General features: G+C 46.0%; 1 protein-coding gene and 2 non-coding genes across 3 annotated transcripts; all 3 read left to right on the top strand.

The window, feature by feature from the left end:
• The first annotated feature begins 10,074 nt into the window (after positions 1 to 10,074).
• RPL3 (ribosomal protein L3) lies at positions 10,075 to 18,754 on the top strand. Its single transcript, XM_044300451.1, has 9 exons — positions 10,075 to 10,138; positions 10,635 to 10,827; positions 13,792 to 13,960; positions 15,585 to 15,720; positions 16,031 to 16,217; positions 16,770 to 16,930; positions 17,002 to 17,103; positions 17,824 to 18,039; positions 18,547 to 18,754. Exons 1-9 carry the CDS (start codon positions 10,136 to 10,138, stop codon positions 18,586 to 18,588), a joined length of 1,209 nt encoding a protein of 402 aa, XP_044156386.1. The 5' UTR covers positions 10,075 to 10,135; the 3' UTR covers positions 18,589 to 18,754.
• LOC122944298 lies at positions 16,614 to 16,707 on the top strand. The gene has a single exon (XR_006390975.1). It is a non-coding gene; the product is annotated as a small nucleolar RNA U83B (small nucleolar RNA).
• Positions 17,348 to 17,438, top strand: LOC122944299. Its single transcript, XR_006390976.1, has one exon. It is a non-coding gene; the product is annotated as a small nucleolar RNA U83B (small nucleolar RNA).
• Positions 18,755 to 23,588: the final 4,834 nt, after the last annotated feature.

Raw genomic sequence — 23,588 nt, 5'->3', positions numbered from 1 at the left:
CCCAAGTAATGACAACGCTCCCCAAGTATGCCCTTGTTAGCAGTTGTGCCCTCCATAGTGTGCCCAATTGTAATGTCCACCATAGTGAACCCAGTAGTAATAAAGGCTAATAAGGTCCATCTGTAGAGCTCCCAGTGGTTATAATGTCCCTTATTGGGTATTGTGTCCCAGTAGTTATAATGCCTCATGTTGTTCCCCAGTAGTTATAATGCCCTCAAGTAGTGCCCCATTAGTTATAATTCCCTCCTGTAGCACCCCAGTAGTTATAATGACCCTGCCCCCTGGAGTGCCCTAGCCTGTTTTGACCTAGTGATGCCCAACTTAAAAGGGTTGTCTGGGTTCAGAGCTGAACCCAGACATAGCCCCTTTTTCACCAGGCAACCCCTCTGAAATGAGGATTGGAGCATTTCATGCTTCGATGCTTTCGCTTGCTGTGCGTGATACAAGGCTTTTTTGTTTACATTTTACACTGCTAGGCTGAGGCTTCCACCTAGCAGTGTTGCCGGTGACGTCACCGGTAATAATGGGCGGGCCTGTAAAGCAGGCTAGAAGAAAATTTAGACTAGCATATTCATGGTCACAGGTGCATATCCATCAACCGAGCATGCAGAAAGCTAACAAAAGTGGCTGCACAACATTTCACATACAAATAATAGAACGGAGAAATGGGGATCATTCTAAATTAATGTGGTATTATACCTACTAAATAGAAAAATAAAAGCTCTTTGAGCACATTTTTGATCAAACGTGTGTCGGGCCCATCTACCAGGCGTCAAGGTGACTTCCGCAGATGGGTACCTAACACTAAGGCCCCTTGCAAATGAGCGATACGGATTAGGTCCGAATGCGTTCCGGATGCGTTCAGTTAAAAATGCGTGATTTCGCTAGCAAGTTAATTCAGTTTTGTCTGCAATTGCGTTCAGTTGTCCAGTTTTTATTGCGTAGGTGAAATGCGCATTGATGCGTTTTTCACACGCGTGATAAAAAACTGAAGGTTTACAAACAACATTTCTTAGCAATCATCTGTGAAAATTGCATTGTATCCGCACTTGCTTGCGGATGCGATTTTCACGCAGCCCCATTCACTTCTATGGAACCAGCGTTGGGTGAATATAGAACATGCTGCGATTTTCAAGCAACGCACAAGTGATGGGTGAAAAACATCGCTCATGTTCACAGCCCCTATGAAATGAATGGGTCCAGACTCAGTGCAGGCACAATGCAGTCGCATCAGTCATTGCACCCGCGCGGAAAACTTGCTTGTGTGAAAGGGGCCTTAGAGTTAGGTACCCATCTGCGGAAGCCACCTTGATGACGGTAGATGGGCCCGACACACGTTTGATCAAAAATGTGTGCAAAGAGCTTCTTTTCATTTATAGTATGTAGGTATAATACAGTTTTAATTTAGAATGATCCCCATTTCTCAGTTCTATTGTTTGTATGTGAAATGTTGTGCAGCCATACTTTTGTTAGCTTTCTATAAAACTGGCTCGGGCAGTGCAAAAAAAAAACTCAAGTTCCAAAAACACCCAACTTGCGCTTATTCAAAGCCATATTCATGTGTGTAATGACCCTAAAATAGACTATTTGCACAAATCCAAACCATCCTGGATCCAGCAGGCTTGGTCCCGTTTTATTAACAATTGTCCCCTTATTTCCTGACTTTGGCTACGCCTATTCTTCGTACTCCCAGCCGGCTGTGCAGAGTCGGAGACTCCGCAGACAGATGAGATGTGATCGGATTCATATGGAGAAAGAGACAGGCCAGGAGCGTTAAGTGAGATGATCATCATCATGCCTGGCTCTCCCAGTAGATCAGTGACCGGCCCTTAGTTGTCCTGGCACTATGGCTGGCAACTGCACTGCCTCATCACATGATTACCAGCGACCACAGGATCACAAGAGACTGAGTCTGTGACACTAGCCGGCGCCCCTTCCTAGTCCTGTGCTGACACAGCAGTGGCAGCAGTTTTGGAAGGATTGCAGGGAAAAACCATGAGCTTCTGCATTTTGTCCGATTTATCTAATTATTGTTTAACCCCTGCCATGTTCCACTTTCCTGACCAAGCCTAATTTTTGCAAATCTCGCAAGTGTCACCTTATGTGGTAATCAAGCGCTTTTAATTAAGCCATGATTTTCCATGACACATCGCACTTCATGTTAGGTCTCATGCACATGACCGTGGTGTGTTTTGCGGTCCGCAAATCGCGGATCTGCAAAAAACAGATGGCGTCTGTACACGTTCCACAATTTTCGGAACGGCACGTACAGCCTTCAATATAAATGCCTATTCTTGTCCGCAAAACACGGACAAGAATAGGACATGTTATATTTTTTTTGCTGTGCCATGAAACAGAGCAATGGATGCGGACAGCACACGGAGTGCTGTCCGCATCTTTTGCGGCCCCATTGAAATGAATGGTTCCGCATCCGAGCCGCCATTTTGGCCTAAACAACGGCCATGTCTACTTTATGGTGCAATCATTTTGTACATATCACTTTATTTTTTAGGACGTTGGCATAGAGTTTTAGAAGCTATTTTTAAAGAGTCACTGTACTTTCACAAAATTTAATTAAATTTACTAGATCATGATGTAACCAGCAAATTTCTAAATCACTTAATTTAAAAAAATATGCCTGCAAAAAAAAAGGCTGTAAAGTGAAGATCACTAGGGGTATCACTTCCGCCTAATTTGCAGTCCACTGCCTGTTGTTAGGCAATATCTAGCCCTGGTGACAGAGACACAGAAAACAGTTCATCGTAATTGGGGGCGTGTCAGCTAGCTTTTCATACGCATTTCATACAACTGTATCATCAGGAGCCTAGTATTTTAACAGTTAACACCAAAGGAATGATGTTACCACACGTATGGTGCGGCGTCCAGCGCTGTGATGGCCGTGAACGCGCACACCAGTGGGCCAGTTCATAAGGGAAAAGATCCACCCCTAAGCGTGGTGGGATGCGCCACGGCTGCCAATCAGGAGGCCGGAGCCGGACGAGCCCCATGAAGCTCCACCCTCCTGCAGACAGCGCTTCATGTGTGCGCTCCTGCTAGACGTGATTGACATGGTGTATGTGGGAATCAAGAAGTGGCTGTCAAATAACACAAAAGACCAGGTAGAGGTGAATTACAATGCGGCAAAATGCGTATCATCCAAATTGTCAGGTAATCGAATCACGAGACCAACGAGGGCATGATCCTAGAAATCACCGCAAATCCTGACCTTCAAGTCTGCTTACCAGCATGCACTAGGTGGTAACCGGGAATCACTATTACATCTGTAACACCCCAGAGTTGTGTTAATACATTCCTCTACCCCGCTATTATCTGTTAAGAGCTTTTATATTGTCATCTGATATGATTTTGCTCATGTCTTCACAACTATGCATTTAAAACTATGTTAAATGTAAATTTCCTTGTAATTTTCCATGTTCACCAGTAGGTGACCTAGGAGAAGCCATATTCCTCGACAGCTAGTCAGTCCCCACAAAGAAGAAGATAAAGAGAAGTGCAGAAGCTAAATTCCTGCCACAGTTTCAGAGCTACCAAGCAGATGTCTTTTCCTGCAAGCTCCAGATTTAGAGTGCAGAAGATTTATTCCTGCCAACCATTGCCAAAACCTGCTGGGCCCAAAGACCAAAGCTGTATTTTGCTTGGATGAAAGTCATCTTCACTAAAGACAAGTTTGAATTTCACCTAAAGGTCTGGACATCAATTTCTGCAGCAAAATCCCTCTATTACTCCTACTATCACTACACTCAATTTATTGCAAGTGAGCCAGGAGCCAGGAGTCCAGCCGTACCCAGGAAGGAGACACCGTTGACACCAATATTATCATCATACAGAGACATTATAGGCAATCACACCACTCTAGCATTCCTAACCTGGGACGTGCGTTATAACACCTTGGGAGGGCCCCGTGGCAGTACCCTGCGCACGCTGCAATTGGCGTCACAAACTACCAACTATTATCTACCCATATCCTGACCCACTGCATAAGTGGCGTCAGCGCGTACCCGTTCCTGGTGATTGCATTTTTTGGCGTCACGAACAGCATCGAACTGTGTGCCAACAGGATGGAATTGTATGCCTATCCCTGCTACAAGGCCTACAGACTGTACCAAAACCCTGAAAACTGACGTTGTTGCCTTTTTTGCTGTGCCAGAAAGCGCTACACGGTGCACACCGGCACTCCAAGGATTAATCCGCCATATTACTGTACTGGTGCAGCTTCTTCATGCCCTCTGGAAGCAAGGAAACACCCTCTCAGGAGCACAAAAATGATGACTTTGCCCCCCTAGAAGCGGGAAAACTCAAGACTGCCCACCAAGAACTCTGCAATGTGAGCCAAGGGAGTGAAGACTCCTCCCCATGGGCTCCACCCTCACTTCCTGTATTCATTCTGACAGAGGAGCCAAAGAAGATGGCGCAGCCCTCAAAGCCAAGATGGGACCAGATGGTCATCGGAGGAGAGCCTGTCTATGAGGACCACCTGCCAGAGATTAAAGTTTCCCAGCTGGTAAAGAGAAGTGGCCCTTCCGTATTTGCTGCGATCCTGGAGGCAGTGGATCCCTCTGCGGCTACCGAGCCCGCAGCCCAGATTGCCGCCAGTGCTGAGAACAAGATGGCCACCGCACTCCAGCCCGCTCCCGCGGAAGCAGCTGCCACCCCTGTCAAGACACTGGAGGAGACGACTGCATCAACCACCTTACCATCTGTACCAGCAACTGACGTCCCGGCCCAGAAGCAAGCCGCGACTCCTGCAGAGTGGACTTCAGCTTCAGAGACAGCCGCGATGACGTCACCTACCACAGAGGTCCCCGCGCAACAGCAGGAGGCATCGGAACCGGCCACCCTGCCGCAACATCACGTAGAAGCAGCCCTGCTCCCTGAGTCCCTGGTCCAGCCCGTAGCTGCCCCTGCACGGCGCTCTGTGGTCCCTGACCTGAACAGGCCCAGCTCCGCGGTGGAGGCAGACGGAGTTTCCACTCTGCCGCCCAGAGGAGACAGCCCAAAGCCAAGCCACCTTAACCAGGAGAGATAACTGCTCACGCCCAGACCCCATGGGAATATAAGACTGCCATAGAGGAATGGGTTAAACAAGTCTTAAATGACCCCCAGTCTGGCGACCCCAAACTCACCAGACGGACAGGGACTGTCCTCTGGTTTTCCGTACAGCAAGGAGTGGGCTTCCTCCAGGACAACTACTCTGGAGCTGAAATATTTGTGGGCCACCGTTCCGTTAAGCGCCCCTACTTGCCGCAGGCCCGACACAGTCTGTATGTGGGTACACTCCAATGCTGTCCTTTCAAGGCCCCTTTGCTGCAGGAGTGACTCTACTCGCCAAACCGTTATCCCCTGCCTTAACCCCAGAGTCCTGGCAGGAGGACCCAGGCTCTACAGGGAGAGTCTGTTCTCTTCAGGAGACCCCAGACGGCTGGATTTGGTTCAGGGAACGGGCCCAGCCAGAACCAGAGCCCCTGATCCCTGACCTGGCCACACCCCCCACACTACGGGTGGGCCAGATTAACAATTCAGTCCTGACCTTCAATCCCAGGGTGCAGTCATACATCCTACCCTAGAAGCTGCCTCAGGCAACCCCAGTTTGCCTGCCAGAACCCTTTCAGCCGGAGGTTCTGTCCACCTCTGCACCGGCTAGGTGATCCCGGCTTACAGCATGTTACGGCTGCATTCACCAGGCTGACTGTGCAGTCGTTACCAAAACACACCACTAGAGGGCAGTGGCCGCAAAGCTGAGTTATTAAAGGCAAGAGTGCCCCCTGATGAGCTTCAGCAGCTCCAGCAGCGAGGAGGACCTACACGTCCTTCTCTAAATGCCTTTCTCACTTTAAAAATAAAAAGAACTTATGGGAGCCACAACATGGACTACACTTGAAGGGTGGAGAGGTGTTGGCCATTTTCTCCGAGTGTGTTGCCCTTCTTTCTTCACCAGGATGGACATGGTTTTTGAGGACTCCCCCCAACTACTTTTACACTTTGCAACCAAGTTTTACATTGTTTTATCCCCTTTCTCAGGTTACTTGAGAGCAGAACTATGGTTCTCATTATGCTGCTATTTTATGTGTTTTTATGACATTTTATACAACCCTTTGTGTGACAATTAACTTTGTTGTTCCTGTGGATTACAATAGACTTTTACCTGTTTCCAGAGGATTCTACATCAAGCACTTCAAGAAAAAGGACGCAAGTTAGAGTTGAGCGTATTATTGCACTAATAAATGCATAATGTTTTGCATTGTTTTCCCAACATATCTACAGGTTATGCAACGTTACAAGCTTGCACCCAAAGAAAGGACTCAAACGTGTACATGAGCTCTTTGTGATATTTTTGCACTTAAATTTACAGGGTGAGCAATGTTCAAGTATTATATGCCCATTGTGTGTATTCTCTTCTAGGTGCCGCAATGTGACCTTCATGCACTTATTGTGAAATTGCACTTAACCTTTGCACTTAGCCAGATATGTAGTACCTTACTTCTGTGTGCCTTGCTTTATAGCTCTTGTTCTCTCCCCCTTTAAACGGGATGCCTATCTTTACACTTAATAGTAATGGCCTATACCGGGTGTTATATACCCATAGGTACCCAGGGTAGGACCAAGTTGTAAGTCCTGGCAGGTCCAGTAACTACACGGGTAACCCCGCTGCTTCAGGAATGGTTAGAGGAGTTTTTGACCCCTCCTTCCCGTTTGTTATTTGTTCAGGATTGCTCCCATCCTGAGGTGTCTTCCAGGAGTTCCATGGGATTACTATACCCTCCTCCTGTGACTGCCAGAAGTGCATGGAGAATCTGATACCTTCCCTTCTGTGCCTTTGCCTAAGGTATGGCGCCTCAAACCTTAGAACCACTTTTAGCTACCCATAGTCACTATAGTGATCGTGCTATAAGCCTTATATTTTGACTTTGGTGCAGGGAAGGGAATACAGGATAAAGTCATCCTTCAATTTGCGGGTATTTCATTACATAAGGGTGGGATTACAGAGTAAAGACACCCCCATGCTTTCTTTGGTATCGGTGGACAATACTTCAAAGCCAGTCAGTAGTAACTGCTTTATGCAGACTTTTGGTTCACTGGGTATACCGAGAGGGAAACTGTTACTTAGGACACCCTACTCATGCGAGCAGGAACCTGAGGGTAGCAGTTTTGTGTTTGTGTGTCTTATATGTATTACATGCAGCACTTTGTACTAATTTGGGTACCCCAGAGCTGTTTCCTCTCCCTCCTAAGCATAAACCGAGGGTGGCTTAACTCAAAGTAAGAGGGAATGTAACACCCCAGAGTTGCGTTACTACACGCCTCTACCCCGCTACTATCTGTTTTAAGAGCTTTTATATTGTCATCTGATATGATTTTGCTCATGTCTTCACAACTGTGCATTTAAAACTATATTAAATGTAAATTTCCTTGTAATTTTCTATGTTCACCAGCAGGTGGCAGCAATGCGTTAGTAAGGTATTAGTTTCAGTTTAGTATTTCTAGGCTGGAATGGTTCATTACAGCTTAGTGCCAACTCTGTGGAGGTGTGGACTGTTCCCACATCCTGCACTTGGGTGGAGAAGGAAGTTAGGGTCACTGTGCCAGCCACCCCTGTTGGGGAAGGCTGTATAATAGCCTTTAGGAGTCCCCCTGCATAGGGAAGAAAGCCAGGATCTTGTCTCGGCTGAGACATTGATCACCTCCCCAGCCTGAGAACCCTCAGCCTCGGCTGGATGAAGAAAGCAGACAATCTCCAGAGTTCCAAGACAAAAGCATTCCCTGTGAGCCTATCTGTGAGTAAAGTCCAGAGACCTAGGAGAAGCCATATTCCTCCTCAGCTAGTCTGTCCCCACAAAGCAGAAGATAAAGAGAAGTGCAGAAGCTAAATTCCTGCCACAGTTTCAGAGCTACTAAGCAGTCAATGACCTGCAGTTGCGAGCGCGCGATTCCTGGTGTGCGATTACCACATCTCCTGGTGCCCGATCATGTGCTGTCGGGAGCACAGGGCTCGCACCATTACGTCATCACCTGGCGCCCAGTCACGTGACGACTGGGAACGCCGGACACACTCGCTTCGCCCGACCCCTCTTTATATTCTGGCTCTCCAGCTATAGATGCTGCCGGACTATCTTCTTAGCAGGGACACCATCACCTTGGTGATCCCCAACCCCTGGTGCACAGCCATACGCTGACCACGGCCACTTAAAGTAAGTGTCACCTCCCCTTTCTCCTTGAGATGATTGGGTCTGAGTTTTTTTTTTACCATTCTTACTAGGTTTTTTTCTTATGTGTTCTATTTTTAGGTTATACAGCAGTGCTGTGCCATATGCCGCCTTGTGGTACTAACCTGTTGATCCGTTTGCCCCGTGTCCCCTGAAGAATCTAGGGGCTCATATAGATGAAATGCGTCGGGACACCACTTTTGCTTCATACTTTTCCTAGTTTTGGCCCCATAGCTGGTACCCCTACAGCCATCCTTTTACTTTGGATAGGGTCTCTGTAGGGTTTCTAGCATAGGTTCAGGCTCCAGCCGGGGCCACCCCTTGCAGGGCTTTGTGGACCCCGCACCTAGGAGTCTATAGGGTGGACTAGGCCAAGTAGGGTGTGGTAGGGTCAGCTCCCCTCCCTCAGGTCTTTTCCTCACCAGCCACCTGTTAGTCAGTGTAAGGTGCCATCCGTGACACTTTGTTCCATTGTGGAAACATACTTTCAAAAATGGTGACACAACAATTATGAATGTTTGTTTGTGTCAAGTAGTCATACTCGGTACCTATCCAGCCACTTTAACGGGCCACCCAGTGCTTTAGACTGTCCTATACCGACGGACAGTTAAGCTCTGGGCCCGCCACACAAGTATTTTTGTTTCTTTGTGTTGTTTGTCAAGTAGGGGCTTTATCTTATTCAGTATCTAAGAACATTATTAAAAGTTACATTTTATCGAGTCACTGTCCCCCTTTTCACGTGCATTTCTCTGTTTTGGAGCAGTATTCTGGGTTGGGCATACGTCTACCCCTCTTCCCTGGTTGACCCCTTCATCTGACCACTTCTAACCCCCACCATACACCACAGATGTGTTGCTACTACACAATGGGTGGCACACACTCTGGATGTGACTTATTTTCTCTACATACACGTGGCCCCATACTTTATACATCACCTATACAGACGTGGGAGCTAGGAGTAGAGAACTCACTGTACTTTGATACAGGCCTGTCCATTGGGTGCCCCCGCCTTTTAGTTTATTGGTTTCTAATAAAGATTGATTTTTTGGGTTCGTTTTTAGCGTCTTGAGCAGGCAGTGAGTTATTGCTGAATTAGCAGACGCACACCCACTCATTTGGTTTTCTGTGAAACATGGCACCTTTTTTCCTAACATCTATAAAAAAAGTCAGTCATTTTAAAAGAGCCTGTCGTTACCAAGGCGATGATAACTATGTCTATTGTTTGGGGGTTTCCCCCCCATTTTTCTTAATAGTAAATGGCTTGAGGGGAGAGAGGCCTTTTTTATACTTTATATTTCTGTACCACTAGAGGACTTCAACTGTTTTTGTTTCTGTGTGGGGGGTGGGTCTTTGATCCCTTTTACAATGCATTACAATACATAGCGTACTGTGACAGTATTAGACATCCAGTTGCCTCTGAGACCCAGCCTGGGCCTCTGTAGCCGGCAGGTGCTGAGGCGTTTGGCTGTCTTAGTATTGACTAGCACCCCTCAATCACATCACGGGGAGCCAATGGGGCGAGATGGCATTGACCGCGACACAAGCGGTTAATCTACAGCATCTCCGTTTTCAGCAATGCCTGCAGGAGGAATAATTACATGTGGGGCACCAAGGGGACTGGGCATGGCTTAGAAATTCCTCTTTGGGCTTTTCAAAACTTGAGAGCTATTCATTTGCATTTCACAGCAGGATTCTGAGGAGAATGAGCACCAGGCCCAGTCACACTGGATGACATCTCCTGAACGAGCCCGGCGCTGCGTCAATGAACACGTTGTGTTCCTTACTAATAAAGTTGGGAGGAGGAGGGAAAAAAATAATAAAAAAAGGGATGGGCGTGTCTACACAGTGCGTCTATAAATACGTAGGACGCCGGCGTGACACTCTCTCTTCAAGTCCAGTCATCAGGAGACAGGATGGTAAGGGACAAGCTGCGGCCTATACTTAATCAGTCCGGTATCGCGTCCATCCCGCCACCGATCCGTCTGTCACCCTCGCGCTTGCCTGTCCCCCCCCCTGGCCCTTCGTATGTGCGGGATTCTCGGGCTCCCTTTCTGGGGCTGTGGGAGCAGCGCGTGTGGCGGCCTGTACCGGAGGCCCGCACATAGCCGCGGCCTCTACGGGAGGCCTGGCCCTGGTTGTTAGCCGCCTTTCCCCCGCCACCTGCTCCAATGGTCGTCCTGTTCTCAGATGATGACGACGTTACCGCAGGGCTGCAGCGTGCAATGTGAACGGTGTCTCAGTCCTGTCTGGCTTATTAGTAATACTTGTGCTTCCCCTTCAGCTCTGTACTTGGCTGTCAGGATGGGGGGTGGTCTAGTCCTGTGTAGGTTCAGTGGTCTTGGCATAGGAGGGTGTATTGTGGTGATTTTCCATCAGATGCATTCATCTAGGTTTATTTTATTTTCCCCTTAGTCTCACCGGAAGTTCTCCGCTCCCAGGCACGGATCCCTGGGCTTCCTGCCACGCAAGCGCAGCAAGAGACATCGTGGCAAGGTCAAGAGCTTCCCCAAGGATGACGCAAGCAAGCCTATCCATCTGACGGCCTTCCTGGGGTACAAGGCTGGCATGACCCACATCGTCAGAGAGGTGGACAGACCTGGCTCCAGTAAGTGATATCCAGCGCAAGTGGTTATCTGGGTGGAGTGACCGATTATAGGGGTCTTACAGGACTAAAAGGGTGGTCTGGCCTTGGACATGAAGCTCTGAACCTATCAAATAAGACTTCGCCTGCCCGAGGTCCCACTGCTGCTCTGTGGCCGATTACAGGCCTCAGTGGTCACAGCAGTTATGTGATGGCTACAGCCGTCATGTTACCCAGCTATTTCCTGGGCAGCACAGATCCGGACCAAAGGGGCTGTCTGCTCCAAGGCCTGACCGCCTTTTATCTTAGGGGTAACGGGGTTGATCAGCGGGGATCTGACTTGTCGTTGCTGTGATCTTCCTTGGCACTCTGCCTACAGTTGTGGCTGTGCCCAGTTCTGCAGTTCAGTCCTGATTTGAGAACTTGGTTTTCATTGCTTTACTTCTGATCGTAATGTGCTTCTTGTACGGAGATCCATGTTCAGAGCAATGAGGTCTGCAGAAGCAGCGTTCTTAAAGGAAACCTGTCACCACCTTCTAAGCCTATTTATCCACTCACTTTTCTAATAAAATTAATTCTGAACGAACATTATTAATGTATCAGTTCAGAGAAAAACCTAAAATGTTCCCACCATATATGTAGATGCACCTTAGATGAGTCCTGTCTCCTCCATGCTTTGGAGAGGAGTCCAGCTTTCTGACTCTTGGTATGAAGCCACACCCACAAACTAATAAGACACACCCTCTGCGATTGCTAATCTCCACCCCTTCTCTTCCAAGTCTCTCAGCTGCGCGGTATACATTGTATGATCAGTAGTGGTGGTGATTGCGAATATTTTAATCGCAAATGTCGGCACTACGAAATCGCGAATATTCTAGATTATTTTCATCAGTGAGGTGACTGGTTCTGCACATGCACGGCATTTGGGACACAAGTTTGAAAGGAGTGTAGGATCTTTAGATTCTGTCACTCTTATAACGGGAGGTGGGTTAGGAATGGGAAGTGATGAGGTAAGCATTCAATTTACATAACTTGAAAAAAGCAAAAGTGGACTGTAAAAGTAGTACATGTAAGTGTTTAACAAAACAAAAACAAACCCTAGGATGATTAGGGTGGGGGGAGAACTCAGGATGCCGATGACACTTAGGGTTAAAACTGGTGACAGGTTCCTTTTAAAGCTGTAGAGGATTGGCACACAGGTCAGTCTGATGTCTTGTGGGTTCTTGTACAAGTCTACAATTTTCCACTGTAGGCAGTCAAGTGGCGATTTACTCACTTAAAGGGCTACACATGATGAAACTCTATCGACGGGCGGACTGATTGACATCCTATGGTTGTCTTTGCTGAATGTCGATTGCTGAACGTAGCTCTTGTAGTTTGACTTGTAAATCTGATATAGCACCTGATGTGTCCATTACAGTTCATATATCTTGGCTAACTTTAGGCAGTATCTCCAGAGCTGTTCCACATTAAAGGGGATTGCCTTGTACCAAGAAGAAGCAGGACCACTTGGGATAGACTTGTAATAAACTACTTATCTGACGGTTCCTGTCACCTTTCTAGTTCTCCTGGTCCAGCTCTGCAGCAATGACGTCACATAATTGACTGCTGTGAACAGTGCATTGAAGTGGCCAATGACTGGCTTTAGTGGTCACATGTTGTCTACGTGATGTCACTGCTGCAGCTAGGAGAATGGGAGTGGCCATATGGACTGTCGGGTAACCTGTTATTACAGGTTGACCCTGTGTTGTCAGATGTCCTCTTGAAACTGAACCCCTAAAGGGGTTGTCTCATCATGGACAATGGGGGCATATTGCTAGGGACCTTCACCTATATCAAGAACGGGGCCCAGCAAGTGAAGGAGGGCGCACTGCGTATGCCCAGCCATCCTCCAATTCATTTTCTATGTGGCTGGCAAAAATAGCCGAGCACTGCCTCGGCTCTTTCGGTCAGCCCCATAAAAATGAATTGGAGAGGGGGCTGCACATGCACAGTATGCTCCTATTCACTTCTATGGGGAGCCGGCTTAGTGGTGGCTGGACTGGAGTCCTCCAGCCACCACCTTGCGGGGCTCCATTCTTTATATAGGTGCGGGTACCAGCTTTGGGACCCCTACCTATAAGACACATTGTCCATGATGAGACAACCCCTTTTAAGAAGTAAATATTTTACAGCTTTAAGCAGGTGCATTTTATAAGTTGCAGAACTAAACCCTGAGAAACCTACAGTTTGTCAGTTCTTGAGGCTGTCAATAGTATATCTGCAGCAGTACATGAGTAATACTACAGATAAGGAGTCCAGACCGCCACAGTCCCAACAGTGTTTCAGTGCAGCTTTAAACGCTGACATCTGGGGGCAGTGAGAAAACAAAGTAGTGGGCTTCTAATAGACCCTAATCATTGTTGGGTGTTCATCTTCGGGGACCTTTTGGGCAGACCCTCCCACTTGGCCAGAACTACAGAGGGAAGTATTGTTACCTGCTCTCTGCCAGACACTGAAGTACTGTGTCAACATCTGCAGCGGTGTAAAGTCCCCTTTGCATCATATGACCCAATGTCTTTATGCAAGGAGGAATGAGTCACTGCTGTGGCCACTGATTAGCTGCAGCACCCATCAAACTGGATGTTGACATGCAGGGACTGAAGTGTTGCTTCTGGGGGAATGACAGCTGAAAACTCTGTGGTAGGGGGCAGTTTAGTATGCTTTTTGTAGGCCCTCCCATGATCGCAGTCTGCCTGAAGGACCCATGAAGATGTAAATCCCCGTAATGAACATTAATCAGTAGGGTAACTGTGCCTGGAGATCTAGAACGTTTGTATTGGCACAGCCTTTTACTAATGTGTTTTGTGAGCTGCTTCGGAGTGGCCCCAGAAATGTGCTGCTGCGGCCTTAGTGTTTGGCTTTCCTTGTGACTTCTATGGAGGTTCCTAATCTACTGCGGCCTGCAGTAAGTTCACACCTGACTTGTCTTGTATACTTTGTTTTCAGAGGTGAATAAGAAGGAAGTTGTGGAGGCAGTGACTGTTGTGGAGACTCCTCCTATGGTCATTGTTGGAATTGTGGGATACGTCCAGACTCCACGTGGTCTTCGCAGCTTGAAGACCATCTTTGCAGAGCACATCAGTGACGAATGCAAGAGACGCTTCTACAAGAACTGGTAAGGGGCTGCTGCTTCATGTTTTCTGGGTAGGGATGACTGAATTTCATGTTATGAAATTTGATTTGTGCTTCACTTGGTGGTAAAAGCAGAATTGCGTTGTGGATTCCTTTACCACCAACCATAACTCAATCCTATGATGGAATGACTTTAGAGGCATTCCGTCATAATGGAAGTCTAATAGTCTATGGCCTGCATAACGGAAACGGGACGGATCTGTTATGCAGGCCATAGACTTCTATTATGGCAGAATGCCTCTAAAGGCATTCTGTCATAGAATTGCGTCATGGTTGGTGGTAATGGCATCCATAACACATTTCTGCTTTTACTACCAAACAAAGCGCAAACTAACTTCAAAATATGAAATTGGCTTATCTCTAATTGTGGGGTGTAGTTAGGTTTGGGTATATTGAGACTATTTGTAGTCTCTGAAGTGAGCAGCAAAAAAATGTAGATTATAGTAATAATGTCTTACTTGGACACAGCTGTTAAGACAGTTTATTTAGTTGATCTTGGGCTCTTAATATTCAAATTAAACCTTTGGTGCAGTGAGGTAATCGCCCAAGCTCCACTCCTTTGTGGCCACCCACTGTTTAGCCCTGTCAATCAAAGCCGCCAGGTAGGAGCTGGCCACAAAGGAGCTTGGTCCCAACAGGTCGAACAGACCATCGGATCAACAAAAAAGAGCACTTTAATCAGGTGAACCACAGATATGTCTGTGCAAACAGTTGAACAGGGAGGCTGCTGCTCAGATTCCCCTTAAAAGTGGTCTTCTGGTTTTGTTTTTTTAGATTTCATCTTTTCAGCCTGCCTCTTGAAACAAATAACTCATCCTTGCCATGCTGTGTCCATATTTGGGTCCCTGGAGTGTTTACTTCTGTGCTCAGCTGCAGCCAATGACTGGCCAAAAGTGATTTTTGCCACAGGTGGCACATCACTGCTGGAGCCGGTCATTGGCTGCAGTGAAGCAAGTGACCATGCACTGCCTGATGTAAACACTTTGGAAAGCAGAACATGGACACAGTAGATGCAGCACGGAGGGATGGAGCTTTGGGGAACAGGTAAGGCTGTGGTAACATGTATGTTGGAAATGATCAGACACCCTGGTCTGGTATAAGTGCCGGCCAGACAGAAACCGCTACATGTATTTGTACGTCCACAGCCTGCCTTCTATGCTAGACAGCGGCTGTTTCCCATCAGTCATTAGGGCTTTGGCGGTGATCTGTTGTATCGGTGAACACTAGCAGGCTTTTCTCTGCCGGAAACGTTCACCGCGGATATTAATGTATTTTGTTTCGGGAGGCAGGCTGTGAGTAATTACCAGAAAAGCCATTTAAATGGCTGTCTTCCTAGCAGTGCTGATGACAGTCGTGAATGTTAACTAATGTGTTCTGACATTCATTTTGATAGTACTAAATACCTGGAATGAACATTGGTAGCTCCTCTCAGCTCTGGCCTTGCATGCCTTTGTCTGATGAGCTCCAGGCTCCGCTTGCTGGCTGAAAATCTCCTTTGAAGCCATGCAATGAGCCCAATCCTTGAAATGGTTTGGTGCCTTCCGCTCTTGTCCTTCTTGTGGGACATGATGAAGGTCCACTCCAACTGGCATGCTCTGCTATTAAAGGTATAAGTCCAAGAAGAAGGCTTTCACCAAGTACTGCAAGAAGTGGCAGGATGACGAAGGCAAGAAGCAGCTGGAGAAAGACTTTGCAAGCATGAAGAAATACTCCCAAGTTATCCGAGTCATTGCTCACACACAGGTATGTAGTAGTCATTGCATATTGGTGTGAATGTTTATTGCTTTGTAGTTTCCTTTAGTTTATTGCTATGGATGTTTTTTTGGGATCGCATATTGATGACCTTTGGTTATGTGGTGTGCATGCGCAGTAAGGGTTAGAGTGCCAGGCAGATGGGTAGACTGTTTCCATCTGCCCAGTCCTGTACTACACATGCTGACTGACTCTTGACTGGCAGACATATTGTTCCTTTCAATATTTGAATGTTGATTGCCTGAATTTACACACTTTTTTTTTTTTTTTTTTTTTTTTTTTTTTTTTTTCTGGCATTAAGATGCGTCTGCTCCCCCTGCGTCAGAAGAAGTCTCATCTCATGGAGATCCAGGTGAATGGAGGCACAATTGCAGAGAAAGTGGACTGGGCTCGTGAGAAGTTGGAGCAGCAGGTGGCAGTGTCTGGAGTATTTGGTCAGGATGAAATGATTGACGTCATTGGAGTCACCAAGGGAAAGGGCTACAAAGGTGAGACTGAAGGATGTAGAGCTTTTCTGTATTGTGGTTTAGGGCTAGTTAAAATCTTAATTTTAATGCTGGGGATCTGCTCTCAGTTCCATTCAATGGTATTAAACTGCAAGCAAACACCTGGCGTTGTTTCCAGGGGAGTTGGTGCAGATACTATGCTAAAAAGGACCTGTCCTTTCTTGGCATGACTATAGACCATGGCCACATGAAGTGCAGTGGAGGGCAGAGTCAGCGCTGCTGCTGGCATCTTCTTGGTGCAGAATCCATGCTAAATTCTGCCACAAATGACTCGCATGGACTGGGCCTAAAAATGCTAATGTGACTGACTTCTACCTTGTGAGCAGCCAATGACTTGTGCACCATGGTGGGTAGAGATGTTTAGAAATGCTGATTTAGGCTGTTCTGTGATGAGGTCATGGAATAAGCACTGGGCACAGTGCCTGACAACACTGGAGAATAATTCCATGCTGCCTTCCTTCTGAGAACAAGCTGTAGTAAGGTGACTAAATAACCCAGCATTGCTTCTTTCTTGACCTGTGTTATCTCGCCCAGGTGTGACTAGCCGTTGGCATACAAAGAAGCTCCCACGTAAGACTCACAGAGGTCTGAGAAAGGTTGCTTGTATTGGAGCTTGGCATCCTGCCCGTGTGGCCTTCTCTGTGGCTCGTGCTGGCCAGAAAGGTTATCATCACCGCACTGAGATCAATAAGAAGGTATGTGTAATCAGGCTTGCTGTGTTGGGGGCTTAAAAATACAGTTGTACTAAAATACTGCTGTCTTTCAGATCTACAAGATTGGTCAAGGCTACCACTCAAAAGATGGTAAACTTGTGAAGAGCAATGCTTCAACTGACTACGATCTGTCAGACAAGAGCATCAACCCATTGGTAAGTTCACGTTTTGGTATTGGAAGTGTAAGCCAATGGTTCTGTAGCAATCTACTGACTGCACTGGGGTGAGGGTTGTGATTGCCACTCAGTATAGGGGTATTTTGTATGAATAGTTGACCTTTGCATTTAGTACAGCCAACTGCAGCATTATAGAACTGGAGCCTAACTTTCAGTATAGCCCAAATGAACTGTACCGTATGTTGCACTTTTAGGCTGTCCATTCTGTATTTTGACTGGTCTGCCTGTCCTGTGATGAAGCAATGGAAATTGCACTGTACAGTGCCTGAAAACCATGATTAAGATTTCCATGCTGCCTTCCTTCTGAGGACACTCCTTAGCACTTGCTTGGCACCCTCTAGTGTAATAATTGTATTGCCTTTGTATACTTTTAGGGGTGCATGGTTTCTAGTAGCCAGAGTGGCATGATGTACAGCATTCTTAGATAATATGGCTGTATTTCAGCCTAACTAGGTTTAAACCTTCACATTCCTGAGGTTGGAAATAAGACCTTTTCTTTTACCTGTTGTGTAGCCAATCATTCAGGATTTTCATGGAAATCTGAGCACAGATTAAAATGAATATTTTTGAAGCCTCTTTTCATTATCTTTCAACCCCACTTAGTTTTTTTTTTTTTTTTGCTAGTTAAGACTTCTGCTTTTGTGTTGGTGACAAGGTAACCTCAGATTAGTGAACTGTAATTTTTCTGTTTTTTGTTAGGGTGGCTTTGTTCATTACGGAGAAGTGAAAAATGACTTCGTCATGCTGAAGGGCTGTGTTATCGGGACCAAGAAAAGAGTTCTTACCTTGCGTAAGTCCCTCCTTGTGCAGACCAGCCGTCGTGCATTGGAGAAGATTGACCTAAAGTTCATCGATACAACATCCAAATTTGGACATGGACGTTTCCAGACTGTGGAAGAAAAGAAGGCTTTCATGGTATAACTCAAATGTGTTTATAGCATTATTTGTAGGGATGAGCAAATTTTTACAGTAATTCAAAATTATACGAAGTCTCATGAGCCAATACATTCTAATACTGTATGGAGCTCATGCTCCATACAGTTACAGCAAAGTTTTATGCAAATGACTGCATAAGCGGCTGAAGTCTATTTAGCTCATTCCTAATTATATGGAAACACAACTAAAACATTGGATATGTCATGACTTGATGATCTAGAACAGGCATGCTCAACCTGTGGCCCTCCAGCTGTTGCAAAACTACAACTCCCAGCATGCCCAAACAGCCTACAGCAGGGCGTTGTGTTGTAATTTTGGAGGGCCACAGGTTGCGCATGCCTGATCTAGAAGTGTTGTGCTACCTGCTTGGTGATTAAATTTTTAGCAGATAACTTATTGTGCCACCTGATAAACCCCATTCCAACAGATGTGCAAATCTCTAGACGATGATATTTTCTGTGCTAATGTCAAATCTTTATTTCACAGGGTCCACTCAAGAAAGACCGTCTGGCAAAGGAGGAAGCATAAATGTAACTATCTTGTCCAATCTACCACCTGGGCCACATTGCTGATTTGATGCACTTCTTAATAAATTCTATAAAAAAAAAAAGTTTGGTGAAAGCAATTTAGGGGAAAACTACACATTTTGTAAAGCCAAAGCTAGGAGTGTATTAAAGTAGTACTTTCTCCTTCAGGGGTTATCTGGGAACTTATATTTGAGTAGGCTTGAGTAAACCGAGCTTCGGATCATAGATCTGAAGTCTATTAGTTAATCTTTTATTGCTGTTTCTGTGCAGCATAAAAATGTGTAGGCTCCATGTAGCCAAACTTTCTCAGCCAAAGTTTTGCACGACTGAGTACAGTATTCCTATTTGCAACTTTAAAAGGGGAATCCAAAGTCTGCTTTTGGTACTGGCTGGTACCAAAGCCCACTTCAGATTCCTATTTTAAAATTCTCTTTAAAATAGCTTGGTGAATGAGTACGGTATTACATCTGTATTTTAAGCGCATTTTAGAAAAAAAATCTGAAGTGGGCTTTGGTACCGGCCAGTACCAAAGCAAACTTCAGTTTCCCATTTCAAAAGGGTTTTAAATATGCAGATAGGAATACTGTACTCATTCACCAAAGATTAGTGCAACTTCGGCTGAGATTAAGTTTGGCTACATGGAGCCTATGCATTTTATTGGGTAAAACTTTTTTTTTTTTGGATCTCTGTAGGGGCAGGAATACAGAGCTTAAATTGCCCCCCCTCCCTCAGTGTTTTACCAGCCCCTACAGGGTTAGGATGCAGAGTTCTCTGGGTGGGGAGGTGAAGATTAGAAAGAATTTACCTTCATCCCCTGCTTCCTTCCTGCAGCATGGACTCTTGGCTTAATGCTGGGACCTGTGCTCCTTTCTGTCTTGCGGTCTTCCTTCCACTGAGTTGGAAGCAGACAGCTAAAGCCGGATGCGCGTGAGAGCTGGTGAGCTTTGATCTTACGGCAGGGGGGGAGGCAGAGCCGGGGCACTGAGCATGCGCCAGGATGAAGTCAGAAACCTGGAAGTGTTTAAAAAGTGGCGCTCATGTAGCTGCATCACTGCCGGTTCTGACCCCTCTCCGGCTGCTCCTACTGTGAGTTCCCCTAAGGGGAGTATGGTTATTTTTACATATAATGTCTAAAAAATATGCTGGTATGTGGTTGCTCTCCTTTTATTCATTAGGGAATAATAGATACGAAGTCTAAATCCCTAAAGTGCACAACCTGTGCCAGGAGACTCCCTGACAACTATAAAAAAATTGTGCAAACAATGCATTTCTGACGTCTTAAAAGGAGCAACCAATTATCTTTTGAGATTAAATCTTACTCCTAGTATGCCTATCCCGCCTGCCAAAAAACCTAGATTATTCATTCAATCCTTCTTTGAGGCTTAGGACACTGAGAATACCTCTGGATGAGTACTCGCAGGAGAACTTTTCTCAGAGGGTGAAATTGTAGAGGATGATAAATACTTTTTCTCCTCAAATGAAATGGAAGAATTACTAAAAGCAGTTAGGTCTACCATGGGCATAGAGGATATTCCCAAACCTTGTACGGTACAAGACGAGATGTTTGGGGGTTTATGTACTAAAAGAACCAAAGTAAGGAAAATTGAAATGTGAAAATATCAGAGATTGGATGAATGGATTGATCCTGAAAAGACTAGGTGTCCAAAGAATTCAGGAACAGACTGATTTGAGCAAGCTGAATGTAAGATCTTTAAGATGCCTAAAATTGATATTCAGGTGGCAAAGGTAGTCAAAAAGACAGCCTTAACATTCGAAGATGTATCGCAACTTAGCGATCCAATGGAGCGCAAAGCAGATTCTTAAGGAAGGCTTGGGAGGCATCTGTTTGGTGTATAAACCAACATTGCAGCTACATCCATGGCAAGGGCCATGTACTTCTGGTTGTCAGAATTAGAAGATCACCTAAAGAACAAAACCTCCAGAGAAGATATCATAAATTCCTTACCATTGTTAAAATCTGCAACAGCTTTTTGTGTCAGATGCCTTAGCAGAATCGGTATGCTTTGCCGCAAGAGATGCAGCAACTATCGCCTTCTAAGGGGAGTTTGTCTTTGGGACAGTGTTAGATAAAATACTGGAAAAGGCCGCTGATAAAGTGGTTTCCGAAGGGGAAAGAAAAGGCCCTTTTGTCAGTTCCCTTTACAATCCAGGCCCTACAGAGAAAGGTAAACTGGTTGCTGGAGCTATTCAAAAAGGTGAAAGGAGTAGAGGATTATTTCCCAAACCCCCAAAAACAGGTTACATCAAATCATAGCTCAGGGATACAGTATAGAATTCTCCTCAGCACTGCCAGAAAAATTCTCCGTTGCCACCCAAAACAAAAGTAAGGGAAAACATTTGGCAAGGTACTCAGGACCTACTCAGATTAGGAGTCATAAAAGTGCCAGGCTTGGAAAAGGAATGGTACTCAGGCCTCTTTCTAGTAAAAAAAAAAAAAAATATACAAATTCCACACAATAATAAACCTAAAGCCCTTAAACAAATCCATAATATACAGAAGATTCAAGATGGAGTTAATCTCACCTATGATTCCAAAGGGTGCCTTTATGACATCAGTAGATCTAAAAGATGCCTAATATCACATACTGATTCATCAGGCCTCCCAGAAATATCTAAGATTTGCAATAAGATATCCTGGGGCACTCCTCCATCCCTTCCAGTACGTAGCCCTCCCCTTTGGCATCTCATCAGCTCCCTGAACATTTACCAAACTAGTGGTGGAACCAATATCATCCCTTACCTAGACTATTTCCTAATTGGCAATTCAAAAGAAGAAACCTCCAGGACTACAGAAGAAGTTGTAAGTACCCTTTCGGGTTTAGGATGGGTGCTAAATCAGAAAAAGAAATCAATACTCTACCCATCTACAAAAATAAGGTTCATGGGCGTAGTTAGATTCTGTATCCCAAACAAACTATTTACCCCAGGACAAAGTAAGATCTCTCAGAAACAAAATAAGTCTCTTTCAAAAATCTCACAGGTGTTCCATTTGGGGGGCAATGAGCCTGTTAGGGAACTTAACTGCATGCATAAACTCTGTTCCTTGGTGTCAGGCCCATACTAGAATTATGCAGTCATGGATCTTGAGAAAATGGGACAGGAACAGGATGATACAAGTGCCATCAACAGTCAAGATGGATCTAGACTGGTGGAAGGAAGAGAAAAAGCTGCATAAAATGCCTCAGAATCCCAGAGGCTCAGGTCATAACAGATGCCGGCTCATCAGGCTGGGGGGCAAAGATAGGCAACCAGTTTTTCCAGGGAGACTGGCCAAACAGCCTAAGGCCGAATGCACCCGGCCGTGAGCGGTCCGTGGTAACACGGGCTGGATTCCTGCTGAGAGCAGGAGCGCACGGTGTCATTGCTTGCTATGACGTGCCGTTCCTGCTGCTGCCGTAGTACAGTGATGCACTGGTATAGATCATACCAGTGTATTACTGTACTGCAGTGGCAGCAGGAAGCGCACGGCGTCATAGCAACCAATGACACCGTGCGCTCCTGCTCTTAGCAGGAATCCAGCCCATGTTACCAAGGACCGCTCACGGCCGGGTGCATTCGGCCAAAGAAAGATCCTCAAATTTCAGAGAACTGAATGCAGTCCTTATGACACTCACAGAAGCAGTAGACCTATTAAAGAACAGGCATCTGAAGGTCCTCTCAGACAACATCACTACAGTGGCGTACCTGAAACTCCAAGGGGGCACGAGGTCCAATTCGCTGGGCCGCCCTTTGAGCCTGTGCCTGTCTGCAGGGCTGCCTTCCTTTTTTTTGTGTCTTTGACTGTCTGGCTGATTACCATGGGATCTGTGCCTGGCAGGCCTCATGTACCTTGGGAGCTATTTGCTTCTGTGTTTATGCTTGCTGGGATTACAGCTCTTGCTGTCTCCTGCTGCTGAGTTTATCTACAGGTCCTTCTAAAAAAAATTAGCATATTGTGATAAAGTTCATTATTTTCTGTAATGTACTGATAAACATTAGACTTTCATATATTTTAGATTCATTACACACCAACTGAAGTAGTTCAAGCCTTTTATTGTTTTAATATTGATGATTTGGGCATACAGCTCATGAAAACCCAAAATTCCTATGTAAAAAAATTAGCATATGAAAAGGTTCTCTAAACGAGCTATTAACCTAATCATCTGAATCAACTAATTAATTAACTCTAAACACCTGCAAAAGATTCCTGAGGCTTTTAAAAACTCCCAGCCTGGGTTATTACTAAAAACCGCAATCATGGGTAAGACTGCCAACCTGACTGCTGTCCAGAAGGCCATCATTGACACCCTCAAGCAAGAGGGTAAGACACAGAAAGAAATTTCTGAACGAATAGGCTGTTCCCAGAGTGCTGTATCAAGGCACCTCAGTGGGAAGGAAAAAGTGTGGCAGAAAAAGCTGCACAACGAGAAGAGGTGACCGGACCCTGAGGAAGATTGTGGAGTAGGACCGATTGACTCTGGAGTAGAAACATCCAGAGCCACCGTGTACAGGCGTGTGCAGGAAATGGGCTACAGGTGCCGCATTCCCCAGGTCAAGCCACTTTTGAACCAGAAACAGCGGCAGAAGCGCCTGACCTGGGCTACAGAGAAGCAGCACTAGACTGTTGCATGTCATTCGGAAAATCAAGGTGCCAGAGTCTGGAGGAAGACTGGGGAGAGGAAAATGCCTGAAGTCCAGTGTCAAGTACCCACAGTCAGTGATGGTCTGGGGTGCCATGTCAGCTGCTGGTGTTGGTCCACTGTGTTTTATCAAGGGCAGGGTCAATGCAGCTAGCGATCAGGAGATTTTGGAGCACTTCATGCTTCCATCTGCTGAAAAGCTTTATGGAGATGAAGATTTCATTTTTCAGCACGACCTGGCACCTGCTCACAGTGCCAAAACCACTGGTAAATGGTTTACTGACCATGGTATTACTGTGCTCAATTGGCCTGCCAACTCTCCTGACCTGAACCCCATAGAGAATCTGTGGGATATTGGGAA

Source organism: Bufo gargarizans, chromosome 7 (assembly GCF_014858855.1).
Source record: "Bufo gargarizans isolate SCDJY-AF-19 chromosome 7, ASM1485885v1, whole genome shotgun sequence".
NCBI lineage: Eukaryota > Metazoa > Chordata > Amphibia > Anura > Bufonidae > Bufo > Bufo gargarizans.
This window is presented reverse-complemented; position numbering and strand designations above follow the sequence as displayed.